The sequence below is a fragment of the Theropithecus gelada genome, chromosome 8, assembly GCF_003255815.1.
Source record: "Theropithecus gelada isolate Dixy chromosome 8, Tgel_1.0, whole genome shotgun sequence".
NCBI classification, from domain to species: Eukaryota; Metazoa; Chordata; class Mammalia; order Primates; family Cercopithecidae; genus Theropithecus; species Theropithecus gelada.
The window spans coordinates 144,751,518-144,770,059 of NC_037676.1; the positions used below are offsets into that span (position 1 = coordinate 144,751,518).

The 18,542-nt window shown below is 63.7% G+C and overlaps 1 protein-coding gene across 1 annotated transcript in view; it reads left to right on the forward strand.

The window, feature by feature from the left end:
• Positions 1-17,180, forward strand: part of ADGRB1 (adhesion G protein-coupled receptor B1) — an 85,480-nt gene extending 68,300 nt beyond the window's left edge. Inside the window, exons 24-30 of the mRNA XM_025394538.1 lie at positions 5,282-5,453; positions 8,998-9,093; positions 11,441-11,480; positions 14,009-14,715; positions 15,614-15,649; positions 15,801-15,908; positions 16,392-17,180. Of these exons, the coding sequence (XP_025250323.1) occupies positions 5,282-5,453; positions 8,998-9,093; positions 11,441-11,480; positions 14,009-14,715; positions 15,614-15,649; positions 15,801-15,908; positions 16,392-16,589 (1,357 nt within the window). The 3' untranslated portion in view covers positions 16,590-17,180. The remainder of the gene's footprint in view (positions 1-5,281; positions 5,454-8,997; positions 9,094-11,440; positions 11,481-14,008; positions 14,716-15,613; positions 15,650-15,800; positions 15,909-16,391) is intronic.
• Positions 17,181-18,542: the final 1,362 nt, after the last annotated feature.

The window sequence follows — 18,542 nt, forward strand, 5'->3', positions numbered from 1 at the left end:
TGTGGTTATGTTCCCATCTTACAGCTGAGTAAATGGAGGTTTAGGGAGGGTGAGTGACTGGTGGAGCTGAGCTTCCAGCCCAGGTGGGCACACACTAGAGCCAAGCCCAGGCGGCCCGTACTCTGCCCACCTCGCCCTGTGTGTGCAACGGGCCAGCTGCGTGAGGCGCACACATCCTGGGAGCACACCCAGACTCGCCTGTGTGGCCGTGTGGGATTCGCTGCCCACGTAGACGGGGATGGAGGTTGGGGTGGAGGGGTGCCCGGTACACTGGTCTATGTGTGCACGCACGCCCACACACATGGGCGCACACACGTGGGCATACACATGCCAGGAGGACCTGCACGAGGTCCCTGCCCAGGTCAGCTCCCTCTCAGACACACGGGGAGGGGAGCGGAAGATGCAGTGGCCCCGTTTTGGAAATTTTGCCACTTTGTGCAGACGGAGTCAGGGTCTACCCTCAGTTGAGCACAGGAGCGCCATGCTGCCTCCCCCGACGCCCGCCATGTGCAGCTCACAGCCCTGCCCACCACAGCGCCCACGCCCAAGGCCTGAGTTGGTGAAGTGGCCGAGAGCCCCCAGGACCATCCCTGTCGGAGCCCAGGCTGGACTCCTGAGTGGCTGGTTTTGCACTTTGGCCCCGCCCCTCCCGCCTGGGTTCAGAGAGCAGAGCGCTTGCCTTTGTTTCAGCCTTTTAATTTCACTTGCAGTCAGCCGCCCCCGCACCCCCTCGGGTGCACCCTCAAGTGTGCCGAGTGTGGAGTCCTCTCTGCCGCCGATGCCACCTCCGACGCCACCAGTAACGCCATGTTAGTGCCTCTGCTGCCACCTCCCTCCTAGGCCCACCCTTGGGGCTCTGCGCTCTCTGAGTCACCTTTTGTTTGTTTTATGTTTATCTTTCATTTCTTCCTTTTCTGCCGTCCACTCTGGGTTTCTAGGCCACTCCTGTCCCCCGACCCACTGCCCCCAGCTCCTCCTTCCGTCCTGCCCATAGGCCTGCTCTAGGCCTGGCAGCACAAGGCACCGCGGGTGCAGGGCGTGGGGCCGGGCCTGGGCACGGGTGGAGTGCAGCTGTGGGCCGGGCTGCGGTTGGGAAGGAGCGGTCAGTCCTGTCCTTCCAGGGCCCGAGTGTGTGCCAGGCTGCAAGCTGTGGTTTGTTGGTTCTTGAGTTGAACCCCCACCCCCACCCGTGGTGCTGCTGGCATGGAGCCCAGGATGGCTGATGCTTGGGCAGGGGTCTGCGCCCGACAGCCCCGCAGCTCTGTGGTGGGGTGAGGAGACTGGCCCTGGCTTGCCTAATGGGAAGCCTCCCTCCCTGTGAGTGCACGTGAGCACGCATGTGAGAGCATGGCCAGGTGTGTGTGCACGCATGTGAGTGTGCATGCGTGCCAGTGGGTGTGTGTGCGCCTATGCAAGAGTGTCACCAGGTGTGTGCGTGTGTATGAGTGCATATGTGAGTGTACATGGGTGTGCGTTCGTGTGGGAGAGCATGACCAGGTGTGTGTATGCACGCACGCCCATGTGAGAGCACTTACTTTCGTTCCAGGCTTTTAATTTCGCTTGTAGCCTACTGCCCCAGTACCCCCTTGGGCACGCCCTCAGGTGTACTGAGTGTGGAGTTCTCTGCTGCTGCCACCTCTGGGGCCACAAGTGTGCAAGTGTGTGTACAGGTGTGAGAATGTGCCTGGATGTGTGCAAGCATCATCTGTGTGAGTGCAACCCGGTGTGCGTACATGTGAGCATGCATCTATGTGGCATATGTGTGAGCGTGCATTTATGTGTGCATATGTGTGAGCGTGCATCTGTGTGTGTACCTGTGAGCATGCATCTATGTGTGTGAGTGCGGCCCAGTGTGTGTATGTGTGAGCGTGCATCTGTGTGAGCGCAACTGGTGTGCCTACGTATGAGCATCTATGTGTGCGTGTGAGCGTGCATCTATGCGTATGTGTGAGCGTGCATCTGTGTGTGTACCTGTGAGCGTGCATCTGTGTGTGAGTGCAACCCAGTGTGTGTATGTGTGGGTGTGCATGGTGTGTGAGTGCAACCTGGTATTTTGTGTGGGCATGTGTGTATATGTGTGTGTATATAATCGGGCATGTGCCTGTGTGTGCAAGTGTGTGCATGTGGGTCTGCATGTGAGAATTGTGTATGTGGGAGTGTGTTTATAGGTGAGTGTGTGAATGCGTGTGTGTGTGTGCGCGCGCATGTGTGCCTGAGAGCAAGAAACAACCAGGGCCAAGGGAACAGGGAAGGAAGTGCTCAGAGTCAGTGGCTGCTCTGCTGGCTTGGGCAGCCTTAGGGGCTGTGTGTAGGGAGGGCGGTTTGGGCTCAGGTGGGTGGGGCCAGTTGGCCTAGAGTGTCTGGGCTTTCCAGCCTGAGGGGTCATCTTGTCCATGCCCTGCCTCCCTCAACCCAAGGTGAGCCTTCATGGCCGCACCCCCAGGCGCATACCCCTGTACCCTCCTGCTTTGCTCCCTGAGCCAGGCACTAGGGGCCCAGGGTTTTAGGAGCCATGGGAGAAAGAGCTCTGGACCCTGGTGCTGTGCAGATGCGAGTCGGGGTGAGGCTAGCCTGGGTGGGAGGAGTAAGCTCGGAGTTGGGGCGGCGTCCACACTGGCCTGCCAGGCCCTGGGAAGCTCCGGTTCTTTGGGGCTAGTTTGCACTTGCTTTGTCTCAACACCAGGGTTGGGGCGGAGGCTGTGAGATCGGCCCTGTCTCATTCCATCAGAGAGAAGCGGAGGCCACACAGATGTTCCCTTTAAAGTTACTCAGAGCCTCTCCCCACACCCCGGGCACCTGCCTCTCCAGCCGGGAGCAGGTGTGGTGCAGCTGGGCACTCCTGGCCTCCCCTTCAGCGGCTCCCGGGCCTTTCTGCTTCCTTCCCACCGCGCTCCGCAGAAATGTTTCCAAGCTACAGAGGCCGAGCTGTGGTGTGGGAGTCATTTACGGGGCCCCAGACCCCAGGCCGCCTGCCAGCGGCGGCAGATCAGGCTGTAAATGTCAGGCCTGGAGACCCAGCCCCCTGTTGGGCAGCAGCAGGGGTGACTGGCAGCAGGCAAAGAAGTCTCCATGGGGAGCGAGGCCCTGCACCTCCTCTCAGAACTTGGGTGAGGAGAGGAGTCCAGGGTCCTGGCTCAAAGAATACCAGCTTTGGAAGGGAGAAGAGAGATTCTCCAGCTTATAGCCATGGGAAAACCAAGGCCCCAGCCGAGGGGTCCTACTCTGTGTCAGTGAGTCATTCCTTGGCTCTGTGAATATTGATGGAGGGCCTCTCATCACAGGCTCTGTGCCAGGTGCAGGGACACAGCAGTGAGTGACAGCCGGGGCCCTGTCTGCTGCTGCAGCCTGGAGGGAGTGGCACCATCATGGGCAAGGGAGGCCTCTCCGGCCGCCTAAGTTCCCAGGCAGGGAGTGCGGGGGGAGCAGGGGTAGGCTCTCCAGGGCCAGAGGAAGGGCGAAGGAGGTTGGGGGCCTCTAGCAGACTCCAAAGCTGTGCAGGAAGAGGGGGTCCCATGAGGCTGTTAGAGCCCATCCTGTGCCCAAGAGCAGGAGGGGCAGCTGTGTGGCCAGGGCTACCGTACCCTGAGACCTGGGAGGCACTGGCTGTGCAAGACCAGGCCCTCTGTCCTGGTGCTGCTCCGGGCTCTGGGCCTGCACGTGTCCTAGCCATGGGTTTGTGGTAACACCTGAGGCTGGGGCCAGACAGATCACCACCAGACAGCATCACTGAAGAAAAGCAGGCCCAGGCCTGGGGTAGAGGGCTGGGCGGAGGAGGGGAGGAAGAGAGTCCAGGAGGTGGCATGGGGGGCTGGGCCTGCTGGGAGGTCCCAAGAGATGGGGACACATTTCCCTTGGGGGCTGGGCCCTGCACGGATGTCAAGCACTAGGGGTGGGAGCATCACTGGTGGCCAAGCTATGCTGGAGAGGGCTGAGGAGCAGAGCATGCGGTTTTGGGGGCCCTTGTCTTGGCAGACTCCAGGTCATTCCAGCATCTCTCCTGCCAGCCCTCATGTGCCAGCTCCTGCCTGGCATTCTGACCCAGAATGGATCCCCTACTCCCTATTCAGTCTTCCTGCCCCAGCTCCCCCTGCCTGCAGGGCAGTCCTGTGCAGGAGGAGGGGAGGAGGGAAGGAGGGAAGCTGGCGCCAGCACCCATTCCTGGTGGCGATGACAGTCCTGCAGGCTGTGGGGCCCCCTACGGGCAGGCACAGGACCACCTCCTGAGCACTTGCCACGGCTGGGGTCCTGCTGGCCTCTGTCGGTGTCCCACAGCCCTGGGAAGCAGCTTGGTGTCCCCACTGTGAGGAGGAGAGCACAGGCTCAGAGGCCACCACAGAACCCAGTGGGTGGATGTGGGGAGGGGCCCAGGTCTTCACTGCTCCCAGCGAGGCTGGGCTGCAGGGGCAGGGGCGAGGGCTGCTGTGGGGCTCCTGGAGGACTCCCTGGGAGAGGGGGTGGCACTGAGGGGCAGAGGCAGCAGGACAGGTCTACAGGCAGGTGGCCGCTGGGGCTCAGGAGGCATGGGCGGAGCTGGCCCGCGAAGAGGAGGAGGCGCCTGCCCGTCTGTCTGTTGTCGCCTGTCTCTCTCTCTCCTCTGCTCCTCCCCTGCTGGCTTTGTCCGTCCGTCTGTCCTCTGTCTCATTCCCTCCAAGCTTCTCCCTCCCTCCAGGTCTCTGAGTTCTGGGCTCCACCCTCCCTCCCCACCATGGCCATCTTACTCTGCCCTTCAGGGCCTGGATCCCTCGCCTGGGGCCTGTGGGCTGTCTGAGGGTCCTGGACCAGGGGATCCTACTTGGCCCACCCCACACCAGACAGCCCATCTCCCTCCAGCCTGTCTCCCCTCCCCTGTCACCTCCTAGACTGTCAGGAACCTGGATCTTCCCCAAAGAGCCCTTCCCCCTTGCCCAGCTTCCCAGGACCTCCCTCCTGAGTCCCTGGGTCCCCTCAGAGACCTCGGGCTTGGAGGGGGGCTGCTGGGACCTCAGTGTTGACGGTGGGCTCCTCCCCAGCCTGGGGGATGGGCTCCAGAGGGAAGGGGCAGAGCGTGGGACAGGATTGGGGGAGCCCTAGGGAGGAGAGAGGGTGCAGACGCAGCCTGGGCGGTGGAGGACCCCTAGGGAGACTCACCCCAGAGAAGATGTACTGCTTGACCCAGGCCTCCAGAGACAGAGACGGGGCCTTAGGGCTGGGTCCCCACCAAGGCCTGGAGATGCAGGGTTCAGGGCAGGGTGTCCCTGGGGGCAGGGGCTGGGGCGGCAGCGCTGACGCCCTCCATCCCCAGGGCCTCCCTGTGGAGCTCCTGCGTGGTGCTGCCGCTGCTGGCGCTGACCTGGATGTCGGCCGTGCTCGCTGTCACCGACCGCCGCTCCGCCCTCTTCCAGATCCTCTTCGCCGTCTTCGACTCGCTGGAGGGCTTCGTCATCGTCATGGTGCACTGTATCCTCCGTAGAGAGGTGGGTGGGACAGCCTCTGTCGGGCCGGGTTCCTATAGGGTCCTGGGGCTGCCGGGTGGCCTCCTCCTTCCCCGAGGACTTTGGCAGGGAGATTGTGGGTAGGTGCAGCGTCCGTGGCCCTGATGCATCTGCAGGCCTCGGTGGTCCACAGAGCGGGGTCTGCAGGTGAGCGTGTCCCCCCTACTGTCCCTGGGAGCGGCCCAGGCAGTGCAGCACCTTCCCAAGGATGCCCTGCACCTGGCTTAGGGACGTGGAGGACATGGGGCCCCCATCCTCAAGGGGCCCCATCCTCAAGGGGCCTACAGGAGCAAGGAAGCCAGCAGCAGAAGTAGACAGCTTCCAGGGCAATAGAGACTCCTGCTTCTGGCGTTTTCTGGATCTTTCCAGAAGGTGTCACTAGAAGGTTTTCACCAAACTACATCCCAGCTACCACCTGGTGGCCACAATCGGGATGCTCTTGCGGAGGCTGGAGTGTGGGAAAGCTGCATGTCGACCTCAGTGGACGAGGACACCAGCTTCCAGATCAGCACCAGAACGGCAGAAGGCCCAGGAGCGGGGTGGCCACCTCCCTCTTCCTGGGTCCCCCTGGAGAGACCACAGAGGGACTATTGAAAAGTACACAGGTTCCCAAGGATGAAGAATTCGGGAGAAGCCGACAGCAGGGGAGCTGGCAGGTGGAGAAGCAGGATGAGAAGTGCGGCCCCAGCTGACTGGAGACAGCTCAGGCCTCGGCCAGCTGTAGGGAGCCAGACAGGGTGGCAGGAGTGGGACCCGCTGCCTCCCCAGGATCTCTGGCAGCCACAGGAACGTCAGGCGTGGGTGCCCTGGTTTTCCAGGCCTTAGGTGGCGATTTCCATCCCAGCCTGGAAGGGCAGGGCTGCCCTGCTTGGCCTCCCCGGCCTGGGCCTCACTCTCTGGGCAGAGTGAACAGAGGGGCTCTGGCCTGGGGCAGCCGGCACAGCTGAAGATGGGGGTGCCACCTGGAGACAAGTGGGGAAGTGGACACGCTGAGCCTGGGTCATGTGTCAGCTCTGGCCTCCCAGACCCAAACCTCTGCAGGGAGGTGTGAACACCCCTCTCGAGGCAATCTGATTTCGAGGAAAGACGGGAGGAAGAGCCGGAGTTCTGATGTCCAGCAGTGAAACGGCTCCCATACCAGCCAGCCACCAGCTGGACAGTGCTCCACACTTACATCCCAGCGGCTCCTCATGAGGACAGCAGAGCTCCTGTTAGAGCTGCAACCCACCCAGACAAGCAGGAAAACAGCGTGGGGACAGAGGCAGCCCAGGAAGGAGAAACCTCACTGACCCCTCCTTATCCTCACCTGGGAGAAGTCGCTCACCCTGGTGAGCAACACATGGGCCAGGCCCTGGCCCCAGCAATGAACTCATGTTAGTGAATCTCACGACACCTCCTAAAGCAGGTGCCATCTGCTCCGTTCCACAGACAGGACAGCTCCAGGGAGCTCATCACGGGAGCTTGTCACCATGGCTGGGATTTGAGGCCAGGCAGTTCTCTGAGGCCACACTCCTGGCCCTCAGCACCTGGCTTCTGTGAAACAAGAACAGTAGCCTATGAAAAAGGAACAAGAAGAGACTTGTGGAAATTAAAAACAGAGAGCAGCTCAAAACTCAGTAGAAGGAAAATGGAGGCAAAATGTTTCACAAAATAGAAAAGATGGAAATTGGAGAGATTTCTCAAGCAACTAGGCGAATCCCCAAGGACCAACTGACCGGTGATGGGAGCTGCAAAGGAGACAGTGGAAAGGAGGAGCTCCAGGCAGGCAGAGCCCGGGGCCACCTGGAGCAGAGAGCTGGCGCTGGGGGTCTGAGATGTGCAAGAAGCCTCATGGTTGTCACATGGGGTCGGAGAAGGAGGGGACCCGGCATGCTCCCATGGTGGCTGGGGACAGAGGACACCAGGGCCAGACTTCCCTGAAGCCCCCAGTGAGCTCCCAGCCCCTGCGTGTGGGTTGCATGCTGCAGGGCCTTCAAGGTCCTGGCCAGAGAGGGCTTCCGCCTGGGCCTGGTAGCAAGGGGCCTCGAGCCCTACCCTGGTCCTCAGCCTCAGGGGTGGTGGCCAGGGCTGCAGGGCGCGCTGAGGAGGCTGGGCCAGGTGGAGGCCATGCCAGGCAGCCCAGCCGGCCCTGTGGCCTGGGACACTCCTGCAGATGGGCAAGTCAGTCCCTTGTCTACCAATGAAGCCGGGGCCTCCTGGGCTAAGGCTGGCTCGGGTGTTCCCGGAGAGGGTACTGGAGGGACTTGGGGAGCCCCAGCTCCTCTGCTCGCCCACAAAGAACACTTCCCTACTTGCCTGTGGGACCGGGCAGATGGTAGGTGCCCAGTAGGCATTTGCAGGGCAAGTCCGTGAGGGAGAGGATGGCAGGAAGGCACACCTGCCGTGGCGGCCTGGAGTCCTTAGCTGGTGTCCAGGGGTCAGAGGCCAGCGAGACCCTGGCTTCCAGGCCTGGCCCTGCCTCTGACCAGCTGTGAAGCCATGGACAATTCTCTCGCCCACTCTGGGCCTCGGTCCCCATCTGCCTGATGAGAGGGGTGGGCTGGGTGTCCTCAGCCCCCCAGCAGCATGAAGCAGAGCACTGGGTGAGGGAACGGGGCCACAGGTCCGTGGTTGAGTGGGTAGGTAGGTGGGTGCCTGGAAACCAGGAGCTCCAGCTTGCCCTCTTTCTGCTTCTGCCAACTTCTATTTGGATGCCTCCTCCAGGAAGCCCTCTGTGCTTTCATGCCCCCCCACCCCCCCCACCCCCAAGGATTCCTTTATACACTGTTACCACCGGAGGGAGTGTCAGTGTGCTGCCCAGAGCAGCCAGCAGGAGGTGGCTGCTGGCCCCAGGGGAGGGACAGTTGACATTCCTAGATGATGTCTTTACCTCCTTGGGAGCTCCCTGTCCATAAGCTCCTGTGCTGGCCGCTGGGTAGGTCTTCCTCTGTAGCCCATCCTACAGAGCCTGCTGCCATCATCACCACTGTCCCCCCGAAGAGTGGGTGGCCGTGAAGGGTGAAATCCCCCTTGACAGAGTGTGCCGTTCCCAGTGGGGTGGCTGTGGGGAAGGGCCAGGCTCACGGTCCCTGGCACAGCACCCCACGCCCCCAGCGGACACTCCCAGGGCACTGAGGGCCAGGCTTTCCACTGGCTCAGAGGCGGCAACGACGCTGAGGCTGCTGGAGATGCAGGCCGGGCCCAGGGACATCTTCGGCCCGCCGCAGGCCATTGCAGGTTCTCTCAGGCGGACCCTGGCCCGAGGGCCTGCAGCAGCTCTCGGCGGCTGGGAGCTCGGTAGAGAGAATCTCAGGGGAGGGGTAGGCTCTTCCCCTCCTGGGGTCTCGTTTCCCCTTCTCCACCCAGTGGGTCATGACCCTGCAGACCAGAGGTGGCCCTGTGAGGAGGCCTCCCGCTGGGGGGCCCTGCCCTTCCCCGAGACGCCCGCCCCCCCATCCCCCACCCCGGAGATCCTGCTCACCTGATCTGGCGCTGGCGCAGGGTAGGGGCGTGGCTACCACTGAGGTGCGCGGCTCTCCCTCCCCAGGTCCAGGACGCTGTGAAATGCCGTGTGGTTGACCGGCAGGAGGAGGGCAACGGGGACTCGGGAGGCTCCTTCCAGAACGGCCACGCACAGCTCATGGTAGGACTCAGGGCCCGGGGACTCAGGCTGCCCCACCCACCTTGTACCCCTGCCGGGTGCCTCCAGGCCCTCACCGTGCCCCAAGCTCCCCTAGGCCCCAGCAGCCCTGCTGAGAGGAGCTCTGAACCCAGTGTGCAACTGGGAAAACTGAGGGTCGCCAAGTGGAACCCCTGGTCCGGGGTTTCCAGCTGGGAAGGGCTGAGCTGAGTTTGGAGGTCTCAGCAGAGGCTGCGTCCACCCCACACTCACCCCCGCTGGCAGCGGTGCCTGTCTGGCTGTACACCGCCCTCTGAGCATCCCAGCCCTCATCTCAAGGTCCCCATCCTCACGCCTCCCAGGCCCACCCTCATCGCCCTCCATCCCCACCCAGGAGTGTCCTGCTCAGCTGCCACCTAGGAGTCCAGCCTAGCCCGCCCATCCCCTGCCCCTACCCTGCGTATTCCCACCTGCTGCCTCCCTGGTGCTCCCTGGGTGCTGCCCAGGCCTCAGCCCCTGCAGGGGTGGTGGCCCTCCCTGGTGGCCCGTGGGCATCCTGCCTTCACCCTCTATGGGCTCTCTGCCCTCGCCCTGCCCGTCCTGGTGTCCTCAGCCCTGTGTTCTGCACCCCTGCCCGCGCCTGGGGCCCGCCCTCTCTACATCACAGCATTCCCAGGACACGCACAGGCCCTGGGAGGGCGGCCCGAGTGGCGGCTCCTACATAAGGGCCCCCAGCAGCCCCCCATGGAGCCTCAACTCTTCACACCTTGACCTCAGCATCTTCTTCCTGCAGCCCTGTGCCCCTGGGGCCCAGCCAGGACCGTGGTGGGCTCTTAGTCACCAAGTCTGCTCCCACCCACACCCGTCACTAGACCTCCTGCCTCAGCACCCGGGGGCTGGCACACGGGGTGGAGCCGGGCCCCCTTCTCCACCCTCCAGGCCTCAGAACAACATCCACTCCCTGGCCTGGTGCTAAGCAGAACCCGCAGCTGTGCTGGTCTTGCTCCTGCCCCTGTGTCCTTCATACAAGCTTCCACCCTAGGGGTTGCCCACCCTGCAGGCTCCTGTGGGTCCCTCCTCCAGGGAGTCCTCCAAGCTTCCACCCCAGGGGTTGCCCACCCTGCACACTCCCGTGGGTCCCTCCTCCAGGGAGTCCTCCCTGACTCTTGCCCTGTCGGGCCACCTGTTTGGGCTTAGGCCACACCCCAGGTGAACTCTGCACGGCTGGCATGCGGGAGGTGCTCCCAGCGTCCCGGGGTGCCTGGCCATCTCATGGTGGTCGTGAAGCTCACAGGCAGGGCCTGTCCTGGACAGATGGCACGTCCAGCCCCGGGTGAGGGTGAGGTCCTTTGGTGAGACGGCCACCTCGGCTCTCAGGTGACGTCCAGGCAGGCCCCTCACGGCTCCATGCCACAGTATCTCCATCGGCCAGGGCGCAGGTGTCCGCCAGTGGCTAGCTTGTCACTTTGGGACACAGCTTCCCCCCCGTGTTTCTCCTGGCCTGACCTCTGATCCCAGGGGGAAGATTTCACTGTCTCCAGCCAACCCAACCCCTGCATTTGCAGGGAAGAAACCCCCAGGTTTTCGATGAAGGGCAGGCCTGTCCCCTGGAGCCCCAGGGCCCCTGGAGAAGGACAGCCCCAGGCCTGGGCAGGCCCTGAGCTCCCTGAGGGTGTGCCTGGGCCGCCCACTGCTGCTTCCCCAGCTGACTGTCAGCCTGCTGTGGCTGCCTGAGGTGGTGGGTGCTGGCCTTGGCCCTGAATTGCATGTTTAACCCCCCTCCACCGCCTCTCCCCAGCCCGTGGGTAGGACCCCCTTGGAGGGATGTGGGGGACCAAGGGTGAGAGTTCTGGTGCCACAGGCCCACGCCTAGGGGGAGAGATGAGACCGGAGGAGGCAGGAGGTCCTCAGCTCCCCAGACGCCTTGCAGAGAGCACACGTGTGCTATACAAACAGGCTCACACACGTACGTGCGTGCACGCACACAACCTCAGAAACACACAGAGCCACATACAGAGATATATACACACGTACATGCACCAAACACTCAGACGCATTCTCTCACGTTTACAAACACATAAATCCACACGTAAACACGGGGACACAAATTCACCACTTATACACAGACATAGCTATAAGCACGCATGCGCGCTCACACTCACACATGCATCCATCCAGAGACGCAAACGCCCGCCACACAGGCAAGCGCATAGGGAGGCGCGGTCGCCCACGTGGGCACTGGGCTGTGAACGTGGATGGGGGTTCCTTGGGGCAGCCGAAGCACCGTGGCCCTCCTGAGCGATCTGTGCACGCGTGCACACAGCCCCGCTCCCAGAGGCGCTCACCCTGCCCTGCCGTCTCTGTCCTACAGACCGACTTCGAGAAGGACGTGGATCTGGCCTGTAGATCAGGTGAGCGCCCGACAGGTGAGAGGACAGTGCCAGCCCGACCCCCTGCACAGCCCCACTCCATGCCTCCACCTGTGCATCACCCACATCACTCATCCCTGTCCACCCCTGCCGCCCCCACCCACACCCAGCCACACCATCAGGCCCACCCGGACCCAGGGGACCTGCCCTGGGGGCCCAGCCGAGGCAGCGACCTTGGCCACCTTGCCTCCCACCCCCGCCCACGCCCCAAGGCCAAAGGAGGGTCCACGGGGCATGATCAGAAGCTTTCAGAACACCGCCCTGGCATTCCTACGGGGTAGGTGCCCGTGTAGCCCCTGGCTGCCTCCCCTGCCCACCTGGCATCTCCTCTTCCTCTGTCGTGGCTCCAGCTTGGAGCACAGCCCCACCCCAATGCCCCTCCCCCCACCCACCTCCTGCCTGCCCCCCCTCTAGCACCTGTGTTCTGTGCCACCTTCATTTCCTCATTACCAGTCCCAGCAGGGGGAGAAGTGAGTGGGGCTTTCGGGCTCGGGCGACGATGGGGAGCAAGAGGAAGGCGGGGAGAAGGACCCACCATGGAGCCCTCGGCCGGTGCTGAGCTTCCTGGAACCAAGTGCAAAAAGGGAATGACTGCCCAATAAAGGAAGCTCTGCCGCCCATCCCCAAGCATCAGACTGGGAGGGTCTGTTTCTGCCCCACCACTGTTCTGTGAACCAGGTCCTGAGGCAGTGACAGGCGGTGACTTTCTGGGCTGTGGAGAGGCCAATGGACCATGCACCCTCTGGTCATTTAGATATTTGAGGAGCACGTTCTCTAAAGACAGCCCTGGCAGAGGAGCTGGGACAGCCCCAGGTGGGGAGTGTGTGCTGGTACCAGTTGGGCCCCAGGAGGGCTTCCTGGCGGAGGTGACATCAGGGCTGGGCTGAATGGGAGCTGGACAAAAAGCACCTTCTGCCCCCTTGGGGTCTCCTGTGATCCAGTCCCACAGCCTCTCCACGGGGTGGCCCCAGGACTTGGAGCCTCAGGTGGCTTTGGTGTGTGGGGGCCTCTCTGGGCCCCTGATTCCCTCTCATTCGTGCGCTGTGTGCGGTGCCTTCTGGATCGCACGCAGCTAGTGGATGCGCCATGAGCAACTGGTGCTGAGTGTCTGGGAGCTTCCTCAAAGGAGGAGGGTGGGCGGGGCGCCAGCGAGGGGTCTAGGCCTGGGGGGAGCTTGGCTTTTATTCTGCCCTGAGCTGGGCAGATGCGAGGGAGGCATCCAGATCCCTCACAGGCCAGGCGCTCATTCTGCCTTGTGGGAAGCAAAGCGTGAGGTGTGGGGGAGGTCGGGAGCCCCAGGGTCTGTGCGGGGTGGGGCGGCCTTGGGGACGTGTGTCCTGAGAGTGCTGCGGCTGTCCGGGTGGGACCTGTGGGTTGACGGAGAGGATGACGGGTTGCTCTCGGGTGGGGATGGTGGGGGCAGGGCTGAAGATGGGCGCAGGGTGTTGCTGTCCAGAGGGTGGAGGAGAGGACGGGGCCAGGAGCACAGCCTGCCGAGCTCTGAGGGGGAGAGGGAAGCCTGTGTTTGGGAGAGTGAGTGCCCCCTGGCAGGTGACCCTGGGGCCTGTGTGCCTAGCAAGGTGGCTGAAGGGAGCAGCTGCTGAACACAGGCATCCAGGGCTGGCTTGGTGTGTGGGTAACCGTCTGACAGCCTGCACAGGGCAGGACACGGGCCAGGCCAGGCTTCCCAGGAAGGGTCCCAGGGTCTGGATCTTTGGAGACTGGGGCTTGGAGAAAGGAGGGATGTGGAGGGTGGGCACCCCTCTGGCAGGGGCAGGCGGCTGGGTGAGGGTCAGCCTGGGGCTCTCTGCCGACCAGGAGGGGCTGGATTCATTGACAGGAGGTCGGGGGCAAACTGGAGCCCCACTCAGAGGTCAGGGCAGCTGGGGTCCTTGCAGCTGACCAGAGACAGAATCGAGAGGTGTCTGGGTATGGGGACTTTTCTCCAGGGACTGGGAGGCCCTCAGGGCAGAGTGGGGAGGCTTGCAGGCCCCAGGGGCAGCAATGCAGGAAGGGCTGTGACAGAGGGCCAGGGCCTCATGGCTGCACTCAGTACCACTGGGCTCCCCCACACTGTCCCCCAACCACACCAGGCCCAGGGCCATGGGCGTTGGGAGCACTTGGGTTCGGCTGGGCTCTGCCACAAGAACAGGCCATTCTGCCTGTGTCCCTGTGCTTCCGGGAGTTGAGGCCGCCCTCGCCTGCTCTTCTCAGCGCTGGGGAGGGCAGTGTGTGGGTGGCAGCCATTTGTCATCTTGGGGCTGGCGGAGAGGGACACCCTGTGTGGCAGCCTCATCTGAGGACACAGGAACCCTAGGGGGTGTAGCACCAGGCCTGGGTAGGGTGGTACCTGCAGTCGGCCCTGAGATCGGGACCCAGCAGGACCTGGCCGGGGTCTCCCAGGAGGTGGCGGCCTCACAGGGCAGACTGGCCGCTTTCCTGCTGGGGACCGTGCTACGCTGTCCTCACCCCCACACCTGTCCCCGCTGTCTCCCCCGCGGCCCCTGCAGTGCTGAACAAGGACATCGCGGCCTGCCGTACAGCCACCATCACGGGCACACTGAAGCGGCCGTCTCTGCCCGAGGAGGAGAAGCTGAAGCTGGCCCATGCCAAGGGGCCGCCTACCAATTTCAACAGCCTGCCGGCCAACGTGTCCAAGCTGCACCTGCACGGCTCACCCCGCTATCCCGGCGGGCCCCTGCCCGACTTCCCCAACCACTCACTGACCCTCAAGAGGGACAAGGCGCCCAAGTCCTCCTTCGTCGGTGACGGGGACATCTTCAAGAAGCTGGACTCGGAGCTGAGCCGGGCCCAGGAGAAGGCTCTGGACACGAGCTACGTGATCTTACCCACGGCCACAGCCACGCTGCGGCCCAAGCCCAAGGAGGAGCCCAAGTACAGCATCCACATTGACCAGATGCCGCAGACCCGCCTCATCCACCTCAGCACGGCACCCGAGGCCAGCCTCCCTGCCCGCAGCCCGCCCTCCCGCCAGGCCCCCAGTGGCGGGCCCCCTGAGGCGCCCCCTGCCCAGCCCCCACCGCCCCCGCCCCCACCTCCCCCACCTCCCCAGCAACCCCTGCCCCCACCGCCCAGTCTGGAGCCAGCACCCCCCAGCCTGGGGGATCCCGGGGAGCCTGCGGCCCATCCGGGACCCAGCACGGGGCCCAGCACCAAGAACGAGAATGTCGCCACCTTGTCTGTGAGCTCCCTGGAGGTGAGGGGGCAGGGGTGGGCTGCACCCCAGCCAGCGATGGCAGCAGCTGGGTCACCCCTGCTGGGTGGGACCCCCATGCCATCAGCGGGGCGACTGTGTTGGGACCCAGGCGTGCTGGCTCTGCCTCCCAGCTGCACCCCCCACCCCTGGCCCTGCTGGGTGTGCTGAGTATGTCTGCCATGTGGTCCCCACCCTAGGCTTGGCAGCGTGGTCTCACCCCGTTTCAAAGGGGCTCAGGGATCCACAGTCTGTACCCACGAATCAGGACCTGCACCTTGCACAGTCGCTAGTCCAGCCCGTGGGGCAGCCTGGCAGCACATACCTGCCTAGGTCAGCCTGGAGCCTGCAGCTGACCTGGCCTCAGTCGGCCTGCAGGATGTGGTTTTTAGGGGAACCTGTCCCCACCACCTGGCTCCTGGCCTCTGGTGATGCTGCCCTGTGTCCCTGAGTTCTCTGTCGGGGGACCCAGCCATGTGTCCCCGAGTTCTCTGTCGGGGAGACCCAGGCATGTGTCCCTGAGTTCTGTCAGGGGACCCAGCCATGTGGCCCCCGAGTTCTCTGTCGGGGGACCCAGCCATGTGTCCCCGAGTTCTCTGTCGGGGAACCCAGCCATGTGGCCCCAAGTTCAGGTCTCCTTGATCCTGGGGAGTGAGTCGTGAGCAGGCGAGCTGAACACCCCAGCCCCGCCCTGGGGCTGCTCGCTGGCACCCAGCGCATAGCTGGAGGAGCTGCCTCCGTGCGTCCCCAGGCGTGTCCCCCAGGTCTGGCCTGGTCCCTGAAGGCAGGGATGAGATGAGCGAGTCCCTGATGCCCTCGGTGTCAGGCAAGGAGAGGCGTGGACTTGTCAGGAGATTTTAGGGGCCCTTGGCGAATGTTCACGAACCCCTTTTCCCTGCAGCGGCGGAAGTCGCGGTATGCGGAACTGGACTTTGAGGTGAGTCCTGGTGTCCCCTCCCCCAGACACTTAGGGCCAGATGTGCTCTGAGCTCCCACACGGCCAGGCAGCCCCCCGGGAGCCAGGGGACAGGCAGGGCGGGCAGGGTGGGCTCCTGGCCCAGGACTCACTGTCCAGACCCCGCCTGCAGAAGATCATGCACACCCGGAAGCGGCACCAAGACATGTTCCAGGACCTGAACCGGAAGCTGCAGCACGCAGCGGAGAAGGACAAGGAGGTGCTGGGCCCGGACAGCAAGGTCTGAAGGGCAGGGAGGGGCGGGGTGGGGAGAGCCCTTAGGTCAAGCCTCGTCTCCCTTCTTCCCTGGCTTTGCCCACTTCATCCACTCATTCATTCATTCATTTGCCTGTCCCTGAGGGCCGGCCTGACCCTGCCATGCCAGACTCTGGAGGCCATGGCCATGCTGGGAGCTGAGCGGTCATGAGCCTGCTCCTGGGGCCAGGGGTCTGGATTAGGGTGGAGCCAATCCAGCGCAGGGCCCCCATAGCCTGACCCGACCATGGGGTTCGCAACCTCTGCCAAGGGTGGGGAGAGGATCTGCGCCTGCCGCTGCCCAGCTCTGTTCTGGGCTCTTGTCCCGAAAGCCTCATCCTGTCCCCTGTCTGTCCCCCACCTCCCGTCCCTTCCTCACTGATGCGTGTCTGCCTCCTCCCCCCGCTCCTCGGGCTCATGGCTCTCCCTCCGGGCACCACCCCTCCTGCACCGCTGGGCCACCCAGCAGCCGGAAAAGCAGCCGACGCCCAACAAGAGGCCCTGGGAGAGCCTCCGGAAAGCCCACGGGACGCCCACGTGGGTGAAGAAGGAGCTGGAGCCGCTGCAGCCGTCGCCGCTGGAGCTTCGCAGCGTGGAGTGGGAGAGGTCGGGCGCCACGATCCCGCTGGTGGGCCAGGACATCATCGACCTCCAGACCGAGGTCTGAGCGGGTGGGCGGCGGCCACGCACTGGGCCATGGAGGAGGGATGCTGCTCCGCCCGCTCCTGCCGCAGACGGGCACAGACACGCTCGCGGGCGGCGGGCCAGGCCCGCGCCCCGGCCTCAGGGCGCTCAGACGGCGGCCAGGCACAGGGCCCGCAGTGCTGGGACCAGAGCCAGATGCAGGACAGGAGGCAGCCCGGCCAGCAGGCACAGGGCACCAGAGGCTGAAGGTGCCTCAGACTCTGCCCTCCTCGGGCCGAGGCCCGGCGGGCAGATGGGCAGACGGCTGTGGACCATGGACAGGCCCAGTGCGGCCAGCGTCCCAGGGTGCCCACCTGAGCTCCTGCTGCGGAGGACCAGCCTGCTTGGCCCGGCCGGCCTGGCACCGTTTTTTAAACACCCCCATCCCTTGGGAAGCAGCCAGCCCCCTACACCTTCCAGGGCCCTGGGCCCCTCCTAGACCCAGGTGGAGAGCACAGCCCTCCGACCCTCACGGCCCCCAGGGGCAGGACTGAGCCCCCTCCAGGAAGAAGCAGGGGGGAATCTATTTTTTCTCTCCTTTTCTTTTCTTCAATAAAAAGAATTAAAAACCCATGTCCTCTCTGTGTGGTCTCCCTCTGTGTGGCCCGGTGTCCTGGCCCAGCCCTGGCTGCTGGGGTGAAGTCCTGCCTGTCCTTGGTGTCCCCTCATCCCTGGGCCAGGAGGACTGGGGAGGCCAGGTGGGCCCTGCAGCTCCTGCCTTGCCCTGGGCCTGGACGTCTGGGCCTTGGGCTCCCAGGCCAGCGGCCGTGTGGCTCCCAAGGTGTCCCCTCTCCCTGGGGCTCTGGGAACATTCAGGGAGCCCCAAGTGCTGGTGCCCTTGGCTCCCTCCTGACCCTTCTCAGCACATGAGCTTCACAGAGCTCTGAGGCCCCTCAGTGGGGACACATTCGACTCTCCTTGTTCCTTTAGTCATTTTCAGGAGGGACAGAATGAACACACCGATTCTTTAAAATAGTCTGACACAGTGGAAATGCATGTGGGGGCAGGGACTCCAAGGGAGGGAGGAAGCCTCCCTCTCAGTGCTCCCCCCTCCTTCCCGCCCACCTGGGGCCCTGCCCTTCTCTGCTCCTGCCTCTGCCCTGGGGCAGGCACAGTTCTGGGTCCCCTCTTCATTGCTGGGAGCACTTCCTGTCCCCAGGCCTGGGTCCTGTCTGCCCGGGGGGGAATGGGGAGCACATGTGAACACTCCTAGGCCCTCCCCCACCAGCCCAAACGGAGGCCCCTCCTTCCCTGCACCCTCCTCCCACCCCAGGAGCTTTGAGATGCACGTCCTGCCTTCCTCTGTGTCTCCGGCAGGGGGCAGCCTGAGCCCCCGAAGGGAGGCTGGTTGGGGGAAGCCACAAGGCTGGCAGGGACAGTAGCGGGGAAGGAGGGGCCCCCCTCAGACTGTGCACTCCACCCTGCAGGGCCCCAGGACCAGGAGAAAATTGCACAGAGGCTGGGCTGTGAGAGCAATGCCGCCCCAAGCTGCAGAGGGGGCTACAGCCTGGCATCCCCCTCGCCCCCCTGCAGGCTCAACTGTGCCTTGTCACGCCTCCTGACCCCAGAGTCCTCACCAGCAGAGAAGGCGGGACGGGGGAGGTGCTTGTGGGTGCGGTGACCGCAGTGACCGTGGGTGATCACAGATGGTCACGTGTGGCCATGACTGACTGCACTGAGTGGGTGGACGTGGAGTGGATGTCTGGGAACGGGGCGGTGTGTCTGCAGTGACCCAGAGGAGATGGTGCAAAGTCCCTGGGTTCCAGCAGTTGAGAAGCACAGTCCCCGAGTCGCAGATCTGAGCACCCCCAGAAAACCAGAATGTTTTGGCGAGATTGGACAACAAAACCCGATGAAAACCGAGTCACACTATATCTCTAAAGCTCCTTTGAACCGCTGCATGCACACGCGTGTATGTTCTGCAGCAGGGATGCTA